Source organism: Etheostoma spectabile, chromosome 12 (genome assembly GCF_008692095.1).
Source record: "Etheostoma spectabile isolate EspeVRDwgs_2016 chromosome 12, UIUC_Espe_1.0, whole genome shotgun sequence".
Lineage (NCBI taxonomy): Eukaryota > Metazoa > Chordata > Actinopteri > Perciformes > Percidae > Etheostoma > Etheostoma spectabile.
In genome coordinates, this window is record NC_045744.1 from 27746933 (window position 1) to 27772679 (window position 25747).

Genomic DNA, 25747 nt, shown 5'->3' on the forward strand with positions numbered 1-25747 from the left:
TTTGTGTCTTTTTTGAAAAATGACATCAAGGTTCTGAGATTAGCAAAGTGATTGTAAAAAAACATATCTTAAATAATCTGTGTCTTTAGGTTGTGAGAGCAGACAGTTGAGGAAAGTGACAGTAAAACTGTTCTGTGTTTCACCACATGATGGCAACACGTCCACAGGAATCTTCTATTTTCGCCCTTCCTCCCATAAACTTGACATTTAGCAGTTCCTCCCTTTTGTTCCTCCTCCATCACATTGCAGCAGTCCTTTAACACAATTTATTAGCATTCAACTGCTCAGTTTCACAACCCCCCCAAAACTTTCCATTTCTAGAGAAGTTCTGAGCCTCAACTACTGAACATGTGTATCCACACCACACAGTGTACCTGCATGTAGTTCAGCTTTACCCCAGTGTTCATTTAAAGTCTTGCTGCAGTTCTTTTGACCGCTTTGGCAAACCAAGTTCCTGTAATTCAGGATGTGAAGAAAATTGTATTGTTAATGGGGACTTAAATCTGAAAATATGTATATAGGTAACCGGATATCTTCCTTGTAAATATATATACTGTATATATAATATAAATATACAGTATACATTTGATTTTTGTACTACTTTTATATAACCAACTTTGTTCTATTTTATTGTTTTATTTCATTCTCTTCTAATTGAAATATATTTGAACATTAGTTTCCTGTGTGTGGGCTGATCCACCGATCCTGTGTTGTATAAGACAATGAAGCTAAACATCAGTCTTGAACCTTGACCTTCAAAAAAGATTTGCCGCTCCTTGCAGCTGAGAGAAGCCGGCTTCCATTGAAAACGAATGACTTCCGGTAACTTTAGACCAGTGGTTCTTAACCTGGGTTCGATCGATCCCCAGGGGTTCGGTGAGTCAGTCTCAGGGGTTCGGCGGAGGTCAAGACACACACCCGACTCTTATGATTCGTGATGACACGCCCCGCTTGGCCATCATCAGAAGGGTTCGGTGAACGCGCATATGAAACTGGTGGGGGTCAGTACCTCCAACAAGGTTAAGAACCACTGCTTTAGACGCTCAAGCCGGTGGCGGTGTGAACGTACGGTCACAGGGTGGCCTGAGCTTCTTTGCAGCTCAAGTCGGCGGCAGTGTGTAGGTACAGTAAAACGGAGACATCTGGGAACAGTGCTGCCTTCGTTTTGGTTTGAAAACTCCCGGGTTGCTTTGTAGTCTGGACAGGCGTAAACAGAGACCTTTGGAAACGCGGTCTTATCAGTTATGCAGACATGCCTTTCTGCCCACACCTTGTTCTTCCAAGCAAATAAATCCTTGCACTTAATTTTCGCCATTGTCGGCGTGTCCACATGATACAAGCCTTCCGTCCCTGAGGAGGGTGGTAAGGTCAGCTGAGAGAATCATCGCGGTAACGCTGCCACCTATTGAGAAGCTGGCCAAACAACATGGCCTTTCAAGGGCAACAAAATCATCAAAGACTCTACACCCTCTACACCCCCCCCCCCCCCCCCCCCCCACACACACACACACACACACACAGTTTGTTCTCTCTCCTGCCAACCTATTGCAACCTAAGGAGCAGGTCTGTGTGGGTCAGTGCCTTTTTTTCCCAACTGTAATCAGACTGTTGAAGAGCACCACACTGTGAACCAAGACAATATGGAATATGCAATATGCAACATGTGTAGCACTGGGCATCGTTTAAAATCTTGAGATCCGGTGCTAATTTCAATACCTCAGTTTTGATACCGGTTCCTAACAAAACTTTTTTTGATACCATATGTTTTAAAATCCATTTCAACATCAACAGAAATCCATTAAAAACAAAACTTCTATTTTCTACCTTTATTGTGAATCAAATTAAATGAAAACAATTAAAACCACTTTATCAGCATTGCGTGATTCCCTTGACTAAACACAACTGCAGAGCCGACGTAGATCCGCACCTTTGCGTGTGTGTGTGTGTTTGTGTGTGTGTGTGTGTGTGTGTGTGTGTGTGTGTGTGTGTGTGTGTGTGTGTGTGTGTGTGTGTGTGTGTGTGTGTGTGTCGAGCTCCGCTCTCTGTCAGTAGAGCGTGCTCAAAGGCCTTTTGGAACCAAAATTTGGCACTGAAAGATAAACAGTTTTTATACTGATAGGATCAGAGTATTTCTTTCAGTACCATAAAAGTATTGATGTTCGGTGCCCAGTATGTGTGCATATGATGTATGTATATGTATGAGTATGTGTGGGATATGCGTTTATACATGTGTATCTCATATTTTTAAAATGCTAGCTATCTCATTTATATATCGTATTTTTACATGATTTATATTTGCATTTTTTTAGCTGCTGATGGGTTTCTATGTCTGTTTTTACGGTGGTCCAATGAAATGTAAATTTGTTCCACACTGCACTTCCCAAAGTGTTTTTTTGGAATGACAATAAAAATAATCTTGAATCTTGAATATTGACGTAGGGAGATATTAAAGCCAAAGCTTTTGATGAAGGACACTGCAGCTGCCGGTGCGGCCAACATGTTTGTCGTCTTGTTTCATGTGTGGTGTGTGTGGATGTAGTAGTGTGGATGTAGCCTGTGACATACTGTAGACTGACAGGCTAATTAGTCATAACCAGTAGCAAAATGAATGGCTGATTAGAAGCCCTCAACCATCACGGTGTCGCCAAACAAACTGAAGACTCAAAAAACTAAGTGAACTTTCTTTGGATTCTTTTTTTTCACCGCTGGTGTCAAGGAAATGTGTTCACTCCACTTTGTTATAGTGCCCTATGGGGATCACATTCTGCCTTGGGCCTCAAAACGTCTTGCGTCGGCCCTGCTGGTAGCACTTTTTTCCTCTCCCTGACCAGACTGCAACATCTTGAGATCAAGATCCAAGGCCTGCCCACAAAACCCCAAGAGGATGACAGGGAGAGTGAAGCAAGTCCCCAGTTCCACGCCAGTACAACATACATAATGATTGTGAGAATCAGAGGAGGACAAGGAAGGAGGACAGAGGGGAGGGGGAGGGAGGAGACTGAGAGAGAGAGAGAGAGAGACAGAGAGAGTGTGTTTGTTTAACTTTTTCGTCTCCTGACTCAGACAGAGAGCAGACTGCAGAGGATAATGAGAAACAGATCTTTGGTGGAGAGGGAGGGAAGGGAGGGAGGGCTGACTCAAGAGAATGAGGGACGAGGAGGAGTAGGTGGGGAGAAGAGAGGAAGGAGGAGTGGGGTAAAAAAAAGCAGAAGTGGAAAGGGGGAGGAGAGGGAAGAGTGACAGCCAAAAAAGGGGGGGCTGTCTTGTCCATCGCCACAGGAAATAGGCCCTCTCATGTTCACTAAGTGACAGTTAATATCCAGCCCTGGTGGCCATGCAGCCGGCCTACAGTGGCTACAAAAGTTTAGGAGATAATGAGCTACTTGCCATGAGTCCTGCACATGATTGATAATAATAAACGTATCGTTTTGAGCTTGAATGTGTGAAAACGTTAGATAAATCTAATTCTAGTGGAGAAACACTAAGACAGTTATGTGTGGGGGATGCAAAGTAAGAGTTGCAAAGGCAAGCAATGTGTGTAGGGTTTAAAATATGTGGTGGTGTAAGCTATAAAGTAAATGTGAAGTGAGTCTGACTAAAAAAGAGAAACCTCCAGGGTGAGTGAGGAGAGGGAGAAGAGGGAGGCTGGAGGTTGGGCAGGGGGGATTCATGACTGACAGGCTCAAGGTCCTATGGGGAATGAGTAACGGACCAACTGGAGCTGGGAAACCCACCCAAAGGCAATTAAGGGTAAAGGACGACACAAATATTTGATAAACTTTTTTTTCTCCCTCTCTCTCTGTCTTGAACGGGGAAGAAGGAGCTACAGGGATGGCGATGGAGCTAGAATGAGAGACCCGACTGTGTCTGGCAGATATGTTTCGGTAAAGATTGTGAGATATCCAGAGCGACGATTGGATTTGGACCGCAAGGCATCCATCCTGAAAAAGTTGCAAATCCCCGAGCAAGAAGCAGCTCTCATAGTGTGGAAACAGCTAGCAAAAGTTGCTCAAGTTACTTCAAAAACTTTTTAAGAGGTTGGATATTTGCGCAATGACACGCACATAGGAGAAAGTCAAAGGTTTGGGGAATATCTCCGGGAAACTGTCTTTTTTTGTTTTGAGGCGCACCAAGGACGTTAAAGTCGTTACGCAGGGAGAGATTGGATCACTCTCTCTGTATCCTGTCCCTGCTGCCGGAGGGCGATGGGGGCCGCGCCGGGCTCGGGCTGGGAGGAGGGCGAGTTCGAGTTCAAGTTGGTGTTTGAGGAGGACCCGCCGTCGCGGCAGAGCCAGCGGCCATCGCCGGTGCGCACAGCCGAGCCGGAGAGCACCGTTCCCGGAGAGGAGAGTGAGTGCGCCCCGCTGCACCTGGACTCATCCAGCAGCAGCCTGGGTTAGCGACATTTCTCTGATGGTTGATTGTACACTAGATACAGGAGGTCTGATCGGCCGGACAGTGTGGCTTCTAATACATGGGAACAACTGTGTGTGTGTGTGTGTGTGTGTGTGTGTGTGTGTGTGTGTGTGTGTGTGTGTGTGTCTGGCTGTATGTTGCATGTGCTGTGATGAAGGCCTTCATCAGCATGCCTGTGCTGATGTGAAGTGTGTGTGTGTGTGTGTGTGTTTGTGTGCGCATGTGTCTGTGTGTGTGTGTCTGTGTGTGTGTGGGTATGTGTGTGTTTAAACTTGCATGTGAATTTTGTGTGCGTGACTCTGTCTGCAAGCATGTTAGCGTTAGTATATTGTTATAGTGTGTTTGTTTTGTGTGTTTGTGTGTGCATGTCTGACTGTATGCCTGTTTGTGACTGGATTTGCGTGTGTGTTGTGCATGTGTGCGTGCAGCCCCAGACTCAATATGTTTCTAATCAGCTGTGCGTGTGAGTAGAGTTAACAGCTGCCATCTGGGATGGAACCTCAACCTCTGTGTACTGAACAGGCACCACATCCCTCCCTCTTTTACTCAACCTCCATCTCCCCCCGTTTTTCACTACGCACACACACACACACACACACATACACACATACACACACACACCTTGTATCCTCACATCCACTCTCTCATTTGTTTCCCGCCCACACTGGCATACAGTTGTATTACCACACCCAAGGCATGAAAGCGAACTTTACGACAAACAAGAGCGCAATTCTTCACTCTATGATGAGGTTTTACTTTTTAGAGCATCACAGAAGAGTTTTGACTACTCTTCTGACATTTAAAATGCACCTCTAGTATTCAGATTGAAGTCCTTGATATAAGATGCTAACCAGAAAGACACAACTGTTCATGCTTGTGACCCCCCTAAAACAAAGAAATGTTAACTTGCTTGTTAACTGCTCGACATGTCTACCAATTGTGACCAGTTCAACCAAACACTACTTTTTGATGACTGAAGAGGTCAAATGTAGAACAGTGCTGATCCCACTTTTTTCATTTCTGGTACTTGTACGCTAGTCTCGCATTGCCAGACCTGTGTGCACAGCGCTGTGGAGGAAGGTCTGGCTAAACCAACCACAGATTCTGGAATTGGAGAAAAAAAACACTCTGGGTTGTTTGCATCTCTTTAAACAATCTCAATCGTCTTGTTGTTTCCCGTAGCGTAGGGATTTTGAGAATGGCAATACACAGAGAGCGGTAGGTGAGGGACATGTCTGGCAATTGTCCTGGAAATGTACTCCCATTAATCCGGACTACCTCTACGTAGATACAGAGTACCAGTCCAGTACCAGTGCTCTATTTTTCCCAGATTTAGAATCTTTATATCTTGCTGTATGGAACTCATTGGAATCCGTTTTATATGAGATAATAAGATTAGATAAGATAGATCAGATACTTTATTGTCCCTGAAGGGAAATTTGTTTTGGACTCTGTCCGTTCCGCAGCTTTACAAAGACAACACAAAATACAGCAAATAAGCATCTCTCAGCACAAGCTCTCATGCAACACACATGCTTTCATATACGTTAAACAGGTATCTATATAGTAAGCACGTTCACTACTCCTTCCATTGGCACTTTGTAATTGAACAACCCCGTTGGCTCCATTCTCTGCGATAAGTCCAGCACAGCCCTTACACAACATGAGGTAACATGAGGCCACAGATGTTTGCGGTGCTAAAAACTCAGTCTGCAACACAAAGTGACCTAATGAAGGGAATTTAAAGCGAAAACTAAGAATACTATGACAGCGATGAAAACACTGCATTTAACGTTGAGAAGTCATGCCACGTCCGCAAACTGAGGACTGTCTAAGGCCGTAGTAAAATGACTTAAAATTCACAAGAAAAAAAGACATTTATTAGAGAAAAGCTCGAGAAAGAAACATTTTTGCAGAAAGGAATACACACATGGTGCGCAATAACTGTCAGGTACATTTTACTGAATAGTGTAAAGAGCCTTGACGAGGTCAAATGATATTACAAGAAAAAAGCAAGGAAAAAGTTTAAAAAAACAACAACATTTTTTGTTCAGTGTAGCAAAAATATATATTTTTTCCTTTGCTATGCTGCTAATCACTCTGCGACCCCTTGTGGGGTTCCTAATTACTTTTTTGTGAGAGGTTCAGCTCAGGACACAATAAAATATTACAGTTAGACTTGAGATTAGCTTTATTGTGTTCAAAAGGTGTTAGGTATGTTTTTGTGGCTAATAAACTTCTCTGCTGGTCCGCACACAAACATCTATAATCATTGTTTCATGTAAAAGAGTATTTGCCCCAGCACTGCAGCTTTAACCGCTTGGAAATATTTCTGTTGCCAGGAAACATTTGAAGAGATTTTTCAGCCGAGTCTTAATTCATTGGCAGTTACTGTTTGTGTGTCCGTGTTGCCCAAAAATTGCACTGCAGCGCAACAATGATCAGTTGGAGCCTCGCTCATTACAGAGTAACTACTGTTTGGCTCCATGTGGAGGCCGACCACACCACGCTGAGGTAATGTTGTGATGAGGGCTGTGGTCTTCACAGGTCGTGTCCTAATACGGATGATTGTTTTGCAAAAAGTCCCAAAAGTTTTTTTTCTGACTAAAAAAAGGAGGAGATGTAGAAAAGGCCCAAATCATCTTCATAGCTGTCATAACAAGCAGCAGAGTTGGGTTTGTTGTTGGCGTTAGAAGATTTATGATGATCTATGAGCCAAATGTTTGGTTACAATCCCACTTCACCCTCTACTGTATTGGAAGTTATTTACACTGAGAATAGATTAAAAAAAAAAGATGTTTACTAAATTGTTGCCATGCAGTATGAGAGATGTGTGAGATTATAGAACTTAAAACAAATCCTTTTTGTCATGTGTTTGTCATTTGTTTTTGTCAACAATGCCTGTATATTGTCACAGACTTTAGAAATGTATCATCAACCATTGTAAAATAATTGAACAAAATGCAGCCTTGACATACATTTTTTGTTTTTAATTTGTATCTAGTTGAGGTGAAATAAATACAATATAAAGACTAACACTAAATGATAACAATATAAAATAAATCAATATAAATGTATTTCATTCAAAGGAATAGTTCTACATCTTGGGAAATATATATTCACTTTCTCACTGAGAGATAGATCTTCAAATTGATACAACTCTGTCTGTACGCTAAATATGAAGCTACCACCAGCAGCGGGTTAGCTTGGCTTAGCATAAAGGCTAGAAACACATGGAGAACCGCAACCTAAAACCACAACGTGTCATATTTTTGTACGGACTAAACAAATAAGATATAATGTAATGAGCTTAAGTTGTGCTGTTAGGTGAATTTTTAACAGTCAGGCTAGCTGTTTCCCTCTGTTTCCAGTCTTTATGCTAAGCTAAGATAAGTTAATCTAATCATCTCTTGGCTTTGGCTTCATGTTTACTGTTAACAGATATGAGAGCTTCTCATCTAACTCTCAGCAAGAAAGTTATGAATCATATTTTACAAACAGTTGAACTACTCCTTTAAAATAAATGTTACAAAAATGCTGCATCGTTTCAAAGACATTGAGTGTGCGCTTCCTGAAGAGAAGTTCCAGTTGCATGCATTTTCCATATGGAACCAATTTGTAGATCAGGAAAAATCAAGAAAAGTAGATGTGTGAATGAATGATGTAGCCATGTTTATGATTAAAAAAAAAAGAATCTTTTTCGTACCACAAAATGTGTTTACAGTATTTGGATGGATATCTAATGAGTCTTTCTTGTGCCAGATGTGAAAGAACAGCACGTTTTGAGAGCTAACTGTCATGTTGCGGTAGAAGAAAAAAATAAAGATTAATGTGAGATCACATGACCCCAAAACCCACAATGTATAATATAAAAAGAACAAAAGAAAATAAGTTACATTTTGTTTAGTGGAAAGCAGCCAGGAGATAATTGTTGCCATGTGGAATAAAGGTGTATATTACTCACTGTAAACTCTTCATTAGCAGTATATTTATAATAGAAAGTGCGACCAACTTTTGTCCACAGCTTTGACACTTTTGCCAACCAGAGCATGCTGTGTGTGCTCTCAAGTGTTTTCAGCCGGTGCTCTGAACTTGTGATGCGTGCCACTTCCTTTTCTTAAAATAATATTCTGATCCCAGTGTTTTTCATTTCCACATATTTCCACACATTCGGTCTTATTATTCTTTCTATCAGTTACAGATAACCACCACTCAATCAGCACCCACAGCCCGCCATCCTCGGCCAATCAGCGGGCTGGGATGCATTCCCCGCCACCCCGGAGGGCCCCCTCCAGAGAGTTCATTGGGACCTATGAGAGCCTGCCGGCGCGCTCTGTACAGGTGAGACAAGCTGTTTACAAGTCCTGCTTGATCACAAGGAGACATACCGGTATTTTGGTTCATTCTTGTATTTCGGGTATCCACTAGAACATGTTCACATGCTTTAATGAAAAAAAAAAACACATTTTACTACTTTCACTACTATCTTGTCTGTCTTAATATACCTGGATTCACCCTATGTCTGAAACACTCTGTTTTAGCGTCTGTCTTTTTGAGCCCTCCTTGCAAAAAAACCCAGTCTCCTCTAATTGGCTTGTGAAAAAAATATGGTACACCTTTGCAAAGGCAGTTCTCAAGCCGTGGGTGGAGATACGCAGAGGAACAGCTTATTGAATCCCATGTTTTCTGATCTAGGCAGCCCACAAAAAACTGTCTGGGTTGTTCTTATTCGGGGTTTGGTAGGCACTCCAGCTACCTTAAAGCACTGAAATAGCAAGTTTTTCATAATGTGTCTCCAAAGATCTCCGTTTTCGTTCTTTCTGGCATGCCATACAGCGATAAGTGGTAGGCCTAATTGCAGGTGTGCTTTTGGGTCTAACTTCCACTTTCAGTTGTTAGAGTTAGTTTTATTGTTTGTGGTCATCGCTCTTTTTTTAGTTTGTTCGTCCATAGTAGGCGTTTACTCGCAACGCTAGCAGAGACCAGAAAAACACAGCATGCCACTTTACATCCAAGAGAGGGGAAGAGCGAGACTTTAGCTCTGCCTCTGCTCTCTGGCGGACCAATCACTGCTGGGTGAGGTGGGGGGCAACAGAAAGGGCTTTCAGTTTCCGCTTGACATGTAGTCTTTGTTGTGCGCATTTCTGTATCGCAGTGAGACGCTCCTTGAGTTTATTGTCTATAATGAGTCCCAGGTATTTGAAACTGCTGAGCTGTTCACCTGGTTGACTGTGGATGTGGGTATGGTTCAGTCCATGTGGTGATTTGGATGTGTACATGATCAGCTCTTTTATTTTGTTTATGTTAAGTTGAAGGTAATTGTCCTGACACCACTGTGAAAACTGTAATATCGAGTCCTGGTACACTGTAATGGAGTTGTTGTTGTTGTTATTTAATCAAACTATGGCAGTGTCATCAGCATATTTGTAGAATGTAGTAATGGGTGATGGGCTATTGCAGTCCTTGGTGTACAGGGTGTAGAGGAAGGGGCTGAGAACTGAGCCCTGGGGGGGGCTCCAGTGTTGGTGATGATGGTTGATGATATTGTTGAGACAATTCTCACGATCTGCAGTCTGTTGCTGAGAAAGTTATGGATCCAGTGGATGAGAGGTAGGGGGATGTTGAGGTGATGTGATTTCTGGATGAGCTGGTGGTGTTGGATTGTATTGAAGGTGGAAGTGAAGTCAATGAAAAGGACTGAAGCAAAGTTTCCAGATGTCTGTAGGTGTTGAAGGGATGGGATGGAGAAAGCATGCCACTGTGTCCTCCGTACCTTGTCTGGGTCTGTATGCAAATTGATGTGGGTCCAGGAGTTGTCTGACGGTTGGCAGGATGAGGTGGAGGATTCGTTTTTCCACGCATTTCGTGATTACGGGTGTGAGTGCAATTGGTCTGAGGTTTTCCAGAGGGCGGGTATTGAGGCTGTCCTACATGATTCCAAACTATTCGGAAGTTATTAACTGTGCAGCCTAAAAACTGTGGTATGGTATCCAGGCTTTATCAGTTCTTAGTGATATCTGGCCGCTCTGCCCTTCCTATTGAGTGCATCTGGGCATGTGAGTATTGATCTTGACTGGAATGATGTACAGTATGGTCTAGCATTGGGAGAAAGTGAAAATGGGAGAAGGCTCTGTGGCACAGAGCTTCATCACCCTTACTGGGATGCTGTCTGGCCCGGTTGCCATGCCAGGTTTGCACCTGGCCACCATTTTTTGGCTTTGATGATGTTATTTTTGGTCTACTTAGTATTTTGAGAGTGGCCCAGTCCTAATGCTTGAAAGCTTTCTGTTTTCTTTTTTGTGACTATTATTGCCACTGTTCACTGTCACATCCCCAACCACTGTCGCACTAGTTGCTTGCTTTTGGGGAAAATAATAGAATTGTTGGGTCTTTGTAAATTATACAGTGTGGTCTAGACCTACTCTATCTGTAAAGTTTCTCGAGTTATCTTTTGTTAGGATTTGATACTATTAATAAAATTGAGTTGAATTGAATTTTTCTTTGAGAGTGTGGTTGATATAGGGGTTGATCCAGGGTTTAGAATTTGGGTATCTGGTGATGTTTTTTGTTTTTCTCTCAACTGAGTGTCAAAACATAAATAATGAAAGGTATCTCTTTCTTGCGCTTGTCTTCCCTCCAGGTTTCAGAGTCTCGTGTGGTTGAGTGTCCTAGCATCCAGATAACCACCATCTCCCCTGAAGATGACCTAGCCCAAACCATTTCCAGTTACTGGGACATGGGCAGCGGTGGTGGGTGGGATCGAGAACGCCTCTACCTCCCCTTGTTGGACCCCTTTACTTACCGCGACAGATGCCCTGGCTCCCTCAGCGCCAGCCCCAGCCCCGGCTCCAGCCCGTCCTCCCGCGGCTGGCTCAGCCCCGCCTCCAGCTGTGACTCGCTGCTGGTGGAGGAGGAAGAGCTGAACGAGGCTACAATCAATTTCGGGCTCTCGCCGTCCTCGAGGCCCACTTCCCCTGGAGGCAAAAAGCGTAGAAACTCCCCCTTGGTCTCCCCCTGTACTTCACGCAGGGGTAGTTACTCAGAAGAACTGCAGGGATGCAACCTGGAGGGTGGAGACTCCACCCCTCAATCCCAAGCTCCGCCCAGCAGCTGTGAGCTCAGCATCCCACAGAAAACCAGGAAGACATCATTGGAACAGGTAAAGATGTTGGCTTGTAGGGCTGGGACCATATGCTTTTGTCCCGATTTGATTCTTTCATGATACATGGGGGCCGATTGGATTCTAGAAGTATTGTGATCCAATAGTATTGAGTGTTGCGATTTTTTTTCAGTCGGACATTAATATCATTTGTAAAGACGAACAAAACATGGACTTTCTCCACTTTCTGCTTTTGCTCTGTTTTGCCGGAAAGGATAAGTTGTAGTTGCCGTTGGTGACACCGTATAAACAGAAAATATTTAGGTGAATCATTGGTAAAAACACTAAATAACAAATATCAATTCTAGGGAAAAGAATCAATTTAAAAAATCATTGCCAATAAAAATCACAATACATACAATTTTTAATTTTTGTTCCCACCACTAATGGCTTGATTTCATGGTGTTTCTGAAATGGTGTCTCTCCATATCAGAGAGAAAAAAATGCATCACACTAAAGTGGTGATTCATCCTTCCCCCCCCCCAGATGTCTCCCAGAGAGGTGGATCAGGAGCAGGCTCCAGGCCACAGCTCCCCCTGCCCGCTGCCAGAGACGCAGCAGGCCAGGAGAGAGCCCCCTTCACTGGGCATGGACTACCTCTCTGTGCCCCCGGCTCTAGCCTGGGGCCGGACCCGGGCCAGCGCCCACAGCCCTCTGTTCAGGCAAGGATACACACCACCTACATACATGATAATATCCATAAAAAATCACAGTTTGACTATTGATTGATGATGTGTTAAATGGATGGTTACCCAAAAATAGCACACAAAAGAAAAAAATGAAATTATTGCATTTTTTTAAATGTTTAATTCACACACATCTATTTTGCAAAGACGTGCAAAGAGAATGATGATATTTAAAGTTTTAGGCTATAGTGCATACTTTCTGTCTCTCCTATGAGGAATTCTAAGTAATGACAACAACACTGTTGGCGCAGCCTCATGATACAAGCCTTCTGTGATCGCACACCACCCTTACCCCTCCTACACACAGTTGCTAGTAGCCAAGGATGGCACACTCTTATTCTTCAGAAGAGGACATTATCTTTTAATTTTGATGCACTCTTTGTCTCCAACGCTGCTGATTCCTTTCTCAGCAGTGACGTAAAATACATCACTCAAACTTCTGCGTGTGAATGTTGCTGGATTACAACATTCTGTAAACATATGGTTATACACACATTTAAATGATCAGTTTTAAATGCATTAATATACTTGTATTCATTCAGATGGCTAACGCCCCAAAGTCCAAAACTGTCTGCTACAAGTATGTTTAATATGTGTAAATTGTAGGTAAATCCAATTATTTGGTCAGCAGAATAGTTATTCACTGGTGTGCTCCCTGCTCAGTGTTGTTGTCCATCCACTCGTAGGTCCAATGCCCTGCCGCCACTCGACTGGCCGCTGCCGTCCCAGTTTGACCAGTACGAGCTGCGTATTGAGGTGCAGCCCCGCCCACACCATCGAGCTCACTATGAGACAGAGGGGAGCAGAGGAGCTGTCAAGGCCACACCAACAGGACATCCCATTGTCAAGGTGAAACCTACTTTTGGACTGAGATCTGATTCTTACGTAAATTAAAGAGCCCCTATTACGCTTTTATTTTCCTGTCTTTTAGTGTGTTATATAGTTTGTTGTGCATGTAATAGATGTATTAAGTACTCAAGAACACAATTATCTCCAAATGGAGCTTTCTCTCCCACAGACAGCCCTTTTTCTCAACTGCTTGAAATGCCTAGCCCACATTCCTGATTGAAATTCCTCTATTAGTGATGTCAGTAATTGAGAATGTGCTGCCCATAGGGGCTGCTTGAGCAAGCACAGCCCACCAAGTGGCTTGTTTGCAATTGGTCGACCAATCACAAAAGAGTTGGCCAGCTGACCAATCAGAGCAGACTAAGCTTTTCAGACTGCAGTATTGGGCTGAATGAGAAACATGTTTTTTGAACATCAAAGCATGTATAGAATAGAATGCCTAGAATAGAATGCCTTTATTGTCATTATACACAAGTACACGGTACTTGTGCAACGAGATTAAAGCAATCCTTGTAAACCTTTTCTAGTAGACCCCAAGAGTTCAGATATGATGCTGAAGATGAGTATAATAGGGGCTCTTTAAATGTAATTTCTATCAAAGCCAACTTAGAAATTTAGTTTGAATGTTGTGTTCTCACAATACTGGAACAAAGACATGGGCAGACACGTTGGGGCTCATTGCTGTTGGCCTCATCACAGTTTGGTTCTGTCCCTCACTCTGTGTGTCTCTGTACAGCTGTGTGGCTACACAGAGAGGAAGCCGCTCTCCCTTCAGGTTTTCGTTGGAACAGCCGATGACCGATCAATCAGGCCCCATCCTTTCTATCAGATACACAGGTACTGAACTGCATTTCTATTGAATATTAGACGTATTACCAAGCATCCTTCCATAGTTATGGGCAACAACATACCATTAATCAGCTGACCATTGTGGCTTTATTCATTGCGTAACTCACCACCAGCTGCTTCTACTGTTGGTCCAGTTAATGTCTTGCACCAGGTGTTCTCATGGAACATGCTTGATTAACAATCTTTGAATGTGATTGCACAATAGAGCAACTGAAGTCCATTCATCTAAACTCCAGATAGATGAAGAAGAGGTGCATCATCAGGACATGTATCTGCTCCATGTGCTCGTAAATGTTGTTATAAGATAAGATAAGATAATACTTTATTCATCCCACAGCGGGGAAATTCCTTAGTTACAGTAGCATTCTCAACAATAACAGCAAAATATAAAAAATAAAAATAAAAAAATAAATAAAAATAAAAATAAACAAGTAAACACAAGAAAGACAGGCAAACAATAGACAATGTGCAGAAGGTAGACTGAAGTAAAGTGGCGTCTAATAAAGGTTTTGTAAAGTAAGGTGCGGTTGCCATAGTACAAAAAACAATATTGCAGTGTAAGTAAGTGACTTAAAAATTAAATTGAATATGTAATTAAAGTTATAAAGCAAAAGTAGGTAACCATAATATAAGTTATATTCACCATTGACCATGAATAATATGGAAAAATTAAGTACTTGTTATCGAAAAATATAAATACAGATAAAGATATACAGAGAGAGTGTGGATTAAATGAAAAACAGGAACAGAAACTACAACTCTATCAGGTAGTGCAGGTGTTGTAGAGTCTGACAGCGGCCGGGATGAAGGACCTGCGGTACCTCTCCTTCTTGGGTGTAACAGTCTGCTGCTGAAGGAGCTGCTCAGGGACCCCACAGTGTCGTGTAGGGGGTGAGAGGTGTTGTCCATGATGGATGTCAGCTTGGCTAACATCCTCCTCTCCCCTACTTTCTCTATGGGGTCCAGAGGACAGTCCAGGACAGAGCTCGCTCTCCTGATCAGTCTATTGAGTCTGCTCCTGTCCCGGTCCGAGCTGCCCCCCCTCCAGCAGACCACAGCATAAAGGATGGCAGAGGCCACCACAGAGTCATAAAAAGTCCTGAAGAGAGTCCTGCACACTCCAAAGGACCTGAGTCTCCTCAGCAGATGGAGGCGACTCTGGCCCTTCTTGTAGAGTGCTTGGGTGTTATCAGTCCAGTTCAGTTTATTGTTTAGGTGAACACCCAGGAATTTGTAGCTCTCCACTACCTCAGTGTCCGATCCCTTGATGCTCACCGGTGAGAAAGGGGATGTTTTCCTCCTGAAGTCGACTATCATCTCCTTTGTCTTGCTGGTGTTAAGCTGAAGCTGGTTGAGCTCACACCAGCTGACAAAGTCCCTGATAACCGACCTGTATTCCAGATCGTTCCCCTCAGAAACACAACCAACAACGGCTGTGTCATCGGAGAACTTCTGGATGTGGCAGTGGGTGGTGTTGTGTGTGAAGTCCGAGATGTAGAGGGTGAAAAGGAAGGGGGAGAGCACCGTACCCTGAGGGGCACCTGTGCTGCAGTGCACCACGTCAGACACACAGTGATGGAGCCTCACATACTGTGGTCTGTTATCCTGCTCTGTCTAAGGGATATTTTGGGACATTAATGGCATATTATGTGTCTTTATTTATGTTTTTTAGTCATCGGGACATTTTCTTTACCACATTATTATTTGTTCTTTTCATGGAGAAAATCAAATATCACAATATTTGTATACAAATTCTCGATATCGATACCGCAACAATATTGTAGTGTTGTGCTTTCACAAAATATTTACACAATGAGATTTTTGATAAATAATCATCAGTAATGTGGATATAATGACTAAGCCTTTAAAACCAAGAAAAGACAACATTTATACCACATTAAGATATTATTATATCTTAAATGTAAGACTGTATCTACAGTCCCTGACAAAAGTCTTGTCGCTGATCTATTTTGTAGAAACACCTGCTATTAACCTGACTTTTAATTAATCAATTGGTGTAAGAAATAGCTCATATGAAAAGCTAAAACCCTCCCAAATGATGTTCAATGCACTGAAATAAATTAGTTTCACTAAAAAAAGATTTATTATTTAAACCAGACAGAAAGGTCAAATTTTGGCAAGACAAACGTTTTGTCGCCTGTACATAAATTGAACAAATTTACTACAAATACTAAAATATGTCAGCAAATTAAATAGTGGTGCTGTGAGATCCAAATGTAATATCTTGTATGACTTCCATGAACTTAAAGGACTGCATCCATGCGGTTTGGCAAGGATTCATACAATGTATTGATGAAGTCATCAGGAATAGCTAGGAAAGCAGTCTTGCATGCCTCCAGAGTTCATCAATATTCTTTGGTTTGGTTTTCCATGCTTCCTCTTTCATCCTACCCCACATATGCTCAATGATGTTCATGTCTGGTGACTGGGCCGGCCAATCCTGGAACATCTTGATCTTCTTCGCCTTGAGGAACTTTGAAGTGGAGATGAAAGTATGCGATGGAGCACCATCCTGCTGGAGAATTTGGCCTCTTTTATGGTTGGGAATATAAGAGGTAGCTAAGATTTCTTGGTATTTGAGACTATTGATGTTGCCTTCCACCCTGCAGATCTCTCACACACCCCCATACTGGATGTTACCCCAGACCAGGATTTTTCCGCCACCAAACTTCACTGTTTTCTGGGTGAATCTTGGATCCATGCGGGCTCCAGTAGGCCTCCTGCAGTATTTGCGGCGACTGTGGTGTAATTCAGCAGAACATTCATCTGAAAAATCCACTTTCTTCCACTTCTCCAGCGTCCATCCTTTTAGCAGGCTGTGGGCCTTGGCAAATGCCACATGGTTTTTCAATTGTCTTTTGTTTAGTGCTGGCTTCTGGGCACTGATTCGACCATGGAGGCCATTTCGAGACAGAATCCGACAAACCGTTCTGGTGGACACAGGGACTTCAGGGGACCAGGTCTGGTGGAGCTCTGCTGCAGTGGAAAATGGGCTGGCCTTAGATTTTCGAGCCAACGGTCCTCTCGAGCAGTTGTCTTGCGGGGTCTGCGTGACCCGGGCTTGTCAAAAACATCTCCAGTGTCTTCAAATGTTTTTTTAATCCTCTGTACTTGACGCTGAGACACATTGAAGGTGTCTGCCACATCAGCAGTGGATCTGGTCTTCAGCCTCTTGATAATCAAAACTTTAGTCTCAGGGTGAATCTTAGGCATGTTTGCAGATGTCTAGTTGCAGTTGATGTGAAGGTCTAGTGTACTGGGGTTGTTTTTATACACACCTGAGACCTGATTGATCCATTATTAGTCACAGGTGAAGCTCATATGACAAGGCGACAACACTTATGTCTTTGCAAAAATTGACTCAATGGGCTTTACCAAGCTGTGAATATTAGAATACTTTTTGACAGTTTCTTTTTGCACTGAAACATTATTACAAAAGCTGTTGGGAGTAAAATGAGCCATTTCTTGTAAATAAATCTTGATTAGAAATATATTTCAGCGGCACTTCAGGTCAATTTGTACACAAGCGACAAGACTTTTGTCAAGGACTGTAGTCTCCTATCACAATATCAATATAATATCAATATATTGGCCAGCTCTATTGTACATATAAACCGAAAACAGTTTATTTCAATGTTTACACACTATGGACGTAGCTGGATGGTTATAGTGCATGCCACATAACTGCAACATAGCCGGTCCAGTTCCAGCTGGGCACTTTTGTCTTTCTTTACTTTAGCTGTTTCCTCTTGTTTCTGTCAACTATTAAGGAAAAAATGCCAAACGAATTCTATGGAGAAAAGCAATTTGCAAACATTAAGTCAAATGTAATTGTAGCAAATATGGGCTATTATGATATAGATAGAAATTATTTTACGTCTATTTAAAAAAAACTGTCTAGACACAGATGTTAATGGTTCATTATCAATTATTGTATTCATTGATTTATAATGTATAATTGATTGATCTAGAATATGTCAGAAAAGAACTTCAACTTCTTCAGAACTCAGCAGCTCGTGTCATCACCAGAACCCCCTCATTTCATCATATAACCCCGGTTCTTCAGCAGCTCCATTGGCTCCCGGTTCAATTCAGAATACAATTTAAAATCCTTCTCCATACTTTCAAAGCCATCCATAACCTTGCCCCTCCATATCTATCAGAACTCCTACACATTGCCGTCCCCTCCCGCTCCCTCAGATCTTCCTCCTCCCTCCACCTCACTGTCCCCCATGCTGGACTCATCACCGTGGGGAGCAGAGCCTTCAGCCGCTCTGCTCCCCAGCTCTGGAACTCACTCCCACCCGACCTCCGCAACATCAACTCTCTCCCTCTGTTCAAAACTAGACTAAAAACCCATCTGTTCCAGCTCGCTTATCTGTAAATACACTGTTCCTGTTTTGTTTTGTTTGTTTGTTTTGTTTGTTTTGTTTTTTGTTTTATCTGTTTTGTTATTACTACTTACACTTTTATGTTCCCTATATCTGTCTTTTATTCTCTGTAAAGCGTCCTTGAGTGTTAGAAAGGCGCTGTTAAATAAAATGTATTATTATTATTATTAAGAGACCCCAAAGTGACATTGCTCCAAAGGTATTCAAATTTACAATAAACAAAATTGAATAAGTGACTTAAAAGATTAATGATCATCTGCCGAAATTGCTGGACCAGCTTCTCCTGTTTGATTGCCGGGTGTTGCATGTACTTTGTGAAAGGAGGCAGTGTACAGAGCGCCAATTGTACTTACACTGTCTATTGTACTTTGATCCAACATAAAAACTGCTAAGAGAGGTGTGTTGGATTCACCTGTTCCTTCCCTCTCAGGGTGACGGGGAAGATGGTGGGTACTTCCAGTCATGAGAGCGTCCAGGCGGGGACCAAACTGCTGGACATCCCCCTCAACCCTGAGAACAACATGACTGCACTGTGAGAACATAGAGACAGGGAACTTTTCCTCTCCACTTTTTGTTTTTGCATGTTTTTCAGCTTTGTTTTCCAGTTTCAAGACTATGTTAATGTCTCCAGCATGTACTAAATTGAGTAGCAGTAGGGTGGTTGAAATTAATCATTTCTACAATGCATCACGATGTGATTGACACACCATGATTGATTATAGTCTACGGAGTTGATTTTCCATTTGCTGCTTATTTGTGTGTGCCTTTTGTCTTTGTCTGCTGTGTTGAGACTCCGCCACATTCAGGAAGGGTCTTTTTTAAGAACAGATACAATGAAAAAGGGAGTTCATATATACATGACTCCTTGAATTTGTTAATGAAAACCATGTGTATAAATGTATAGTATTGATGAGGTGACGCATCGTGATGCAACCTGATATCGAACTCAATTGAATTGACAGGATAATCGTTATCGTAATCACATCTTATCATGAGACCAGTGGAGCTTCACACCCCTAGTAGCAGGCTTATCGGATCTTTGTGTTGTAGCATTGACTGTGCTGGGATTCTGAAACTGAGGAACTCGGACATCGAGCTGAGGAAAGGAGAAACAGACGTTGGAAGGAAGAACACACGTGTCCGTTTGGTGTTTCGTACCCACCTCCATCTGCCACCCTCTGGCGCCCCGCCTGGCCGAGTCCTGGCTCTGCAGGTTGCCTCCCTGGCCATTGAATGCTGTGAGTAGCTGCTAAGATGCACTTTCATGCAGACTTAACTTGGGGGCGGCTGTGGCTCAGTAGCAGAACGGTTGCCTGCCATTTGGAAGGTTGGTGGTTCAATCCTTGGCCATGTAGTCCCATGTTGAAGTGTCCTTGGGCAAGACACTGAACCCCGAGTTTCCCCCGATGCTGTGCCATCAGAGTGTAAATGTGTGTGAGTGTTTATCTGATGAGCAGGTGGCACCTTGCACGGCAGCCTCTGCCACAGTGTATGAATGTGTGTGAATGGTGAATGGATCCTGTATGATGTAAAAGTGCTATATAAATACAGTACATTTTCTTAACTGCAAAGAGAGTACTACTTTACATAATACTTTACTAGCAAGGACCACACCATCAACCAGAGACGTTTAGACAATTTATGAATGAAAGATGATTGGCGTTTGAAGCGTGAAGTCGCCTGTAGTCATCCATCTCTAGTCAATATGGGTCACGTTTTTCTAACTGTCCCAATACAGTTTAATGTTAATCTATCCCCTTTTGAGAGAAACTGAGAGAGAACAGATGCTGCTGGTAGTTGAGGGAAAACAGGAGGGTCAACCCTAAGAGTCTTATTCTCATCAGAGGAGGACACCTCACAATCAGGGTCCTGCTCATCATTATTCTCAGTCCCAGAGACGTTTTCCTCTATGTCACTTCCACTGTCACAGAGCTGTGATTAAACCTCATTGGCATAAAGAGAGCGCCCACAGCGCACCAAGAAAAATGGTTTGGATGGCTGCTGTATAAGCTTTTAACTGTTTGTTAATCAAGTTGTGTGAACTCAATTAATGTCCTCGCAGGAAACATAATCCCACTCCCCCAGGGCGTGGGAAATATCATATACATACTGGATATATTTATGGTTATGGCAGGTTAGGGCCCTAAAGCATTTAAGTTGCATGTGATAGTAATCTCAATATCAGCCAAAACAACCAAAACAAATGTGTGTAAAATGTTCGTATTTTTTATATGGCTTAGATTGTATCATTGTTAAATATGTCATCATGTTTATTTCATGTTGACCTAGGTTTCCCCATTAATCTAGTCAAGTTCATTAAATATGAAGCAAAACAAATTATGTCAAGCACTTATTTCGAGCCATTGGGTGGGGTCAGATTGACCTCAAGGAGAATAGGAGGGTTACATTTAGGAGTACACTCAGGGGTTTAATCTGCCTACCTCTCCCTGCCTCAGCCCAGCGTTCGGCCCAGGAGCTGCCCGTCATCGAGTCCGTCAGTCTGACCTCGTGCTCTGTGGAGGGAGGAGAGGAGCTTCTGCTGAGCGGCTCGAACTTCCTGCCCATCTCAAGAGTCCTTTTCATGGAGAGAGGGACAGGTAAAGGTCCCCAGAGCCCTGTCTAATGTTGTTTTTCTGATCTTCTGCCCATAATATTTTGATGAGTTCCCGGGACTTAAAGGAAGCCAGTGAAAACACAGTAATGAGATGAGAAGAAGAAAATAAGAGTAGGATGATGCCGGAGAATTCAGACATGATGACTGAAAATTAATTTCAGTAATGGTTAAAGTAGGAATTCAGCCCATTGCATTTATTTTTAACAAATTCATATACAAAACAGACAACCTGTTTTACAAAACCTTGGATGTTAGGCTTCACCTATGATAAAATTATACTGTTAAACTGACTGTGTGTATGCCAGTTACACCTGATTTCATTTTATGTTCTTGTCTATTAGATGGTAAACTGCAGTGGGAGGAAGAGGCTCATGTTGACCGTGACAACAGCAATGAGGTAAATTTGCATGTATGACATCAGTCACAGAAATGTCCAATTCTCGGACAGCGTCTGCAACAACACAAACTTTTGTGACACGCTTTAAGTTGTAATTTAATTCAACAGATACAACTAAAGCATCCGGTCACCTAATCTGTACTATTCTGTCCACACCTCTTTTTCATTAAAGTGTTTGTTGTGTGTGAGGGTCCCCGCCTACAGTGACCTGTCCGTCAGTCGGCCTATGTCGGTTAGTCTTTATGTCTCCAACGGGAAGAGGAAAAGAAGCAGCACTCACTGCTTCAAGTATCTCCCCAGTGAGTATCCAATCCCACCGTGATCCCCTCTGTCTCACTTACGTCTGTTGGATTTTCTTTTTCCACATTCTGTTTTGTTTCAATTATGTGTTTTTTTTGAAAACATCTTCAATGAAATAGAACATTTATGAATATAAACGATAAAAAAAATAGTTAAAGCGACCACATTATGGTCATTTTCAGGTTCATAATTGTATTTTGAGGTTGTACCAGAATAGGTTTACATGGTTTTGTTCTAAAAAAAAAACACCATATTGTTGTTGTACTGCATATTCTTGCAGATCCTGTTTTCACCCTGTGTCTTTATGTCTCTGTTTTAGCAACAGAGTGAGACATCTCACTTGTTTTAGCTACAGAGTGAGACATCTCACTTGTTTTAGCTACAGAGTGAGACATCTCACTTGTGTTAGCTACAGAGTGAGACATCTCACTTCTTTACTATCTTTGTTGGGAGTCACACATGCGCAGTAGCTAGGCAAGATCACATCAGCTAGCGTCACTGTGTCCACATTCGGAAACCACTCGCTGCTATTGGCCATATCTGGACACTTTCAGCCTGACGGGCTTTCTGGTCTTTTCGCAGTACTTTACATTTCCGATCCTCACCAAAATGTTAGCAGAATTGATGTATACCCATCTAACAATCTACGTATGAAATGTCCTATATGTAAATGGACATTTAAATGTCTAATTAGTATATGAAATGAGGGAAAGACGTAAGAACGCTCGGGCAATGGATTTTCCTCCTCTATTTTTACTGAACTGGACATTAAGGAGCCCTTATTGCATGATTCAGAGTTGTTGAAGCATGGTATTTTATTGGAAAGGACAGAAGTAAGAGCCGGTAGTTTTGACATCATTGATGGGACTTTCTTTAACTAACTGTCTGTAGGGGTGTGCGGATATGGCCAAGGGTGGCGCAAGGCTGATTTACCGGCGATAGCGTACTTTAGCTGGCTCTTGTAAAGTAAAAGCTAAAGTAACGAGTTAACACCATATATCGTTGGAAAGGTAAGACGTCACACGATAGTTTTACACCATTAAATTAACTTAAAACATCAATAGATCATTTATATTCGTATTTTAACAGATATTTTGATAGAACGTTAGTCAATAAGTGTCCAAAGCCTACACATCTTTTGCCATTGGCTAAAAACTCTAACAAAATCTCTTCCGACTGCACCTTGAATACAAAAAAATACATGCACTTACAGTTGCACCTTCATGTGGTTCTTTGTAGTTTGGCTTATTTGAAGCTAATGTGTTCCTGCTGTCCAGAGTTTGTACCTTTAAGGTTGAAAGCACTTCATTTTAAGTCGCTTTGGATAAAAGCGTTAGGTAAATGAGATGTACTGTTGTTCATCTTCTCCCGACAGTTATGTTCAAAGAGGACGACCCGCTGCTGTCCCGGCCCTCTGTGCTGCCTCTGGATGGGACGAATGTGGGTCCTGTAGGGGGTCAACCCAGGATGGACAGGGGCTTCCACGTGAGAGGCGACTCCATGGCTGACGACCAAGGACTGGGCTTCCACCTCCCCCCTTATCCCTCCACCTACTCCCCTCCCTGCCCCGCTATGAGTTACCCTGAGGAGTACTGCTCCAAAGCCGATGCTGTGGTGGAGGAGCCCGGCGGGTCCAGGGCAGCCCTGTCCGAGCGTCACCCCAGTTTCGAGAACCTGGAGCTGGGCTTCACGGAGCTTCTTCCTCCCTTATACCCTCGTGGCCCACAGCCTTCTTCCCCCTCCCCTTCCCCATGGTTGGACTCACCCTACCTTTCCTCCTCGCCCTCTCCCTCCCACTCCTCCTCTCTCAGCCCGTTTCCTGCTGGCAGTCCCATTCCCACCTCCCCTTACCCCCAGTACTCGGCTTATCCTCAGGAGATGTGTCCCTCGCCTCCCTCCAACCCCAGCCAATATCAGGACATCTGCCCGGCACCCTACTCCCATTACGAGGGCTGGGATCCCCAGGGAAGGGTGCTGGGGATGGAACATGGGGAAGAGAGGGATGTCAAGATCCAGGAGTGCCCCCTGGAGTTTACCAGCTCTTCTATGCACCACATTACATTTGAAGAAGGTGAGCTGCATGTATTGGTCTTTATCGTAATCTGCGCAAATGTGTAAATATTGAGATGATGAACTAATTGGCTAGATTACAGACATGTTAAGGACAGACAGAGATGACAAAGAAATGTTTTTATGTGCATTATGTATGAATGGATGAGTAGGAGGATGAACGCGTTGGAACATAAACAGATTGGAGGATGGGAGATGGCTAAATAAATAAATATGGGCACAGCTGTTGATTAGATGAATACTGTGACGTTACCGTAGATTTTCATTTTTAAATTGTTCTTGTTGATATTCATAAGCACATGAAATGAACATAAACGTAATATTTTTTTAAAAGATCCCTTAAATTTGCTGTTAGATAACCAAGATATACAGTATATGTATGTGTATGATATATTGGCTGAAATTATCTTGCCATTTCTGGGCATACTCTAAATATTTCACACCTGCTGGCATTTTTAGATGTTTCCCATCTTAACATCCTAACATCTGGCATTTTGAACTGCTTAGCAATGAATCATTTTGATAATTATTATTATTATTTTTATTCAGATGCTGCAAGTCCAACGCTTTCCAAATAAATGAGTAAAATATAAATCATGTGCGGGTCAATACATACAGGTTGATTACCTTTGATTGTAGCAATGCATATGCTGAACAAACTGTACCAATGACTTTGAGTACATGAGGTGGATGAAAGGATGGAGTGATGAACAAGACCGTGATCTTCTCTTCTCCCTCTATAGTGACGGAGTTCATCGGGGAGGACATCCAGTCGTACCAGTCAGGCTCGCACATGGACAACCAGCCAAACTGAGCTCAGAGCATGCTCAGAGAGCATTTGATATTCAGCATCATATTCACCATTATGCACTTGGTATTAAGATGCATCGCTCCAGTAACATGCGAGAATGACAGGCGGGTTTCATTACCATGACACTGTTGTAATTATGACCACAGGTAACTGTTTTATGTGGTTTTATAAAGGGAAACTAATGTTTTAAACATGTTTTCGATATAAATTATACAAGAAAGTGCTTGGCGTTTGGTGTGTCTCATGTTTTTTTGTGTGTGCAAAAAAACCTGAATGAACCCTCATACAAGGTAAATCCAGAATAGAGGGACTGAAGGGAAAAGTCTTAGTCAGTACGGAAAACTAAATTGTTTAATAAGATATTTCATCTAAGATGCGGTATTCTCTTAGCCTGACAAGCCAGACCCACATCAAGATGTCTGGGAACTCTCCATAGGCAGGGCTCAATCCGAGGGGCGGGATAAACGGTTGTCTTTCAAATTCCCTCTGCATGCAATAGGTTAGCGCTACAACCAACCAGAGCAACGCTAGTTGATAGATTAAACGTTTGCCGTATCTGGTCGGCATAACTCCGAACACGTCTTCCTATTTAAGGAATGACTTCAGTGCTTAACTCCAAGTCTTCCAGAGTTGCGGCCAAAGCCGATTCCAAAGACAATCTTCTTTGTTTTCAACTCTCTCAACTCTGCCGTCCTTATATTAATGACCAGAATTAGGTTTTTCCAGCTCGCAAGCTGACCCTAGCTGCAAATTACTGCTGCTAGGGTGTGTCCAGATTTCTAGGCTAGTATTCTCTACAGTCGTACGCCAGTCCTACAAAATTAGGCCTTTTAAAAAAAACAACATTTTCTTAAAAGTGTCTTTATTAAAGGTCCCATGGCATGAAAATTTCAATATAACATTAATGTTAGTTTCCCCAGCCTGCCTATGGTCCTCCAGTGCCTAGAAATGGTGATAGGTGTAAACAGAGGCCTGGGTATCCTGCTCTGCCTTAGAGAAAATGAAAGCTCAGATGGGCTGATCTGGAATCATAAGCCCCCCCCCCTCCTCAATAGCTACGGAAATGGCACATACTAAGGAAAGCTCATTGTGGGACTGGCTCTAGTGTGTGTAATTCTGCACAAAGGCTGAATTTGGGAAAAGGGAGTTCAGAAATGGTATTAGGGGACCACTAAGGTCTATAT

General features: G+C 42.7%; 1 protein-coding gene across 1 annotated transcript; it reads left to right on the top strand.

Moving 5' to 3' along the window:
- The first annotated feature begins 3708 nt into the window (after positions 1-3708).
- Positions 3709-24786, top strand: nfatc4 (nuclear factor of activated T cells 4). Its single transcript, XM_032532102.1, has 13 exons — positions 3709-4395; positions 8612-8757; positions 11057-11575; positions 12062-12237; positions 12948-13110; positions 13847-13947; positions 18802-18903; positions 19422-19609; positions 20828-20968; positions 21327-21382; positions 21555-21681; positions 23058-23753; positions 24496-24786. The coding sequence occupies exons 1-13, from the start codon at positions 4206-4208 to the stop codon at positions 24564-24566; spliced, it is 2676 nt and encodes an 891-aa protein (XP_032387993.1). The 5' UTR covers positions 3709-4205; the 3' UTR covers positions 24567-24786.
- Positions 24787-25747: the final 961 nt, after the last annotated feature.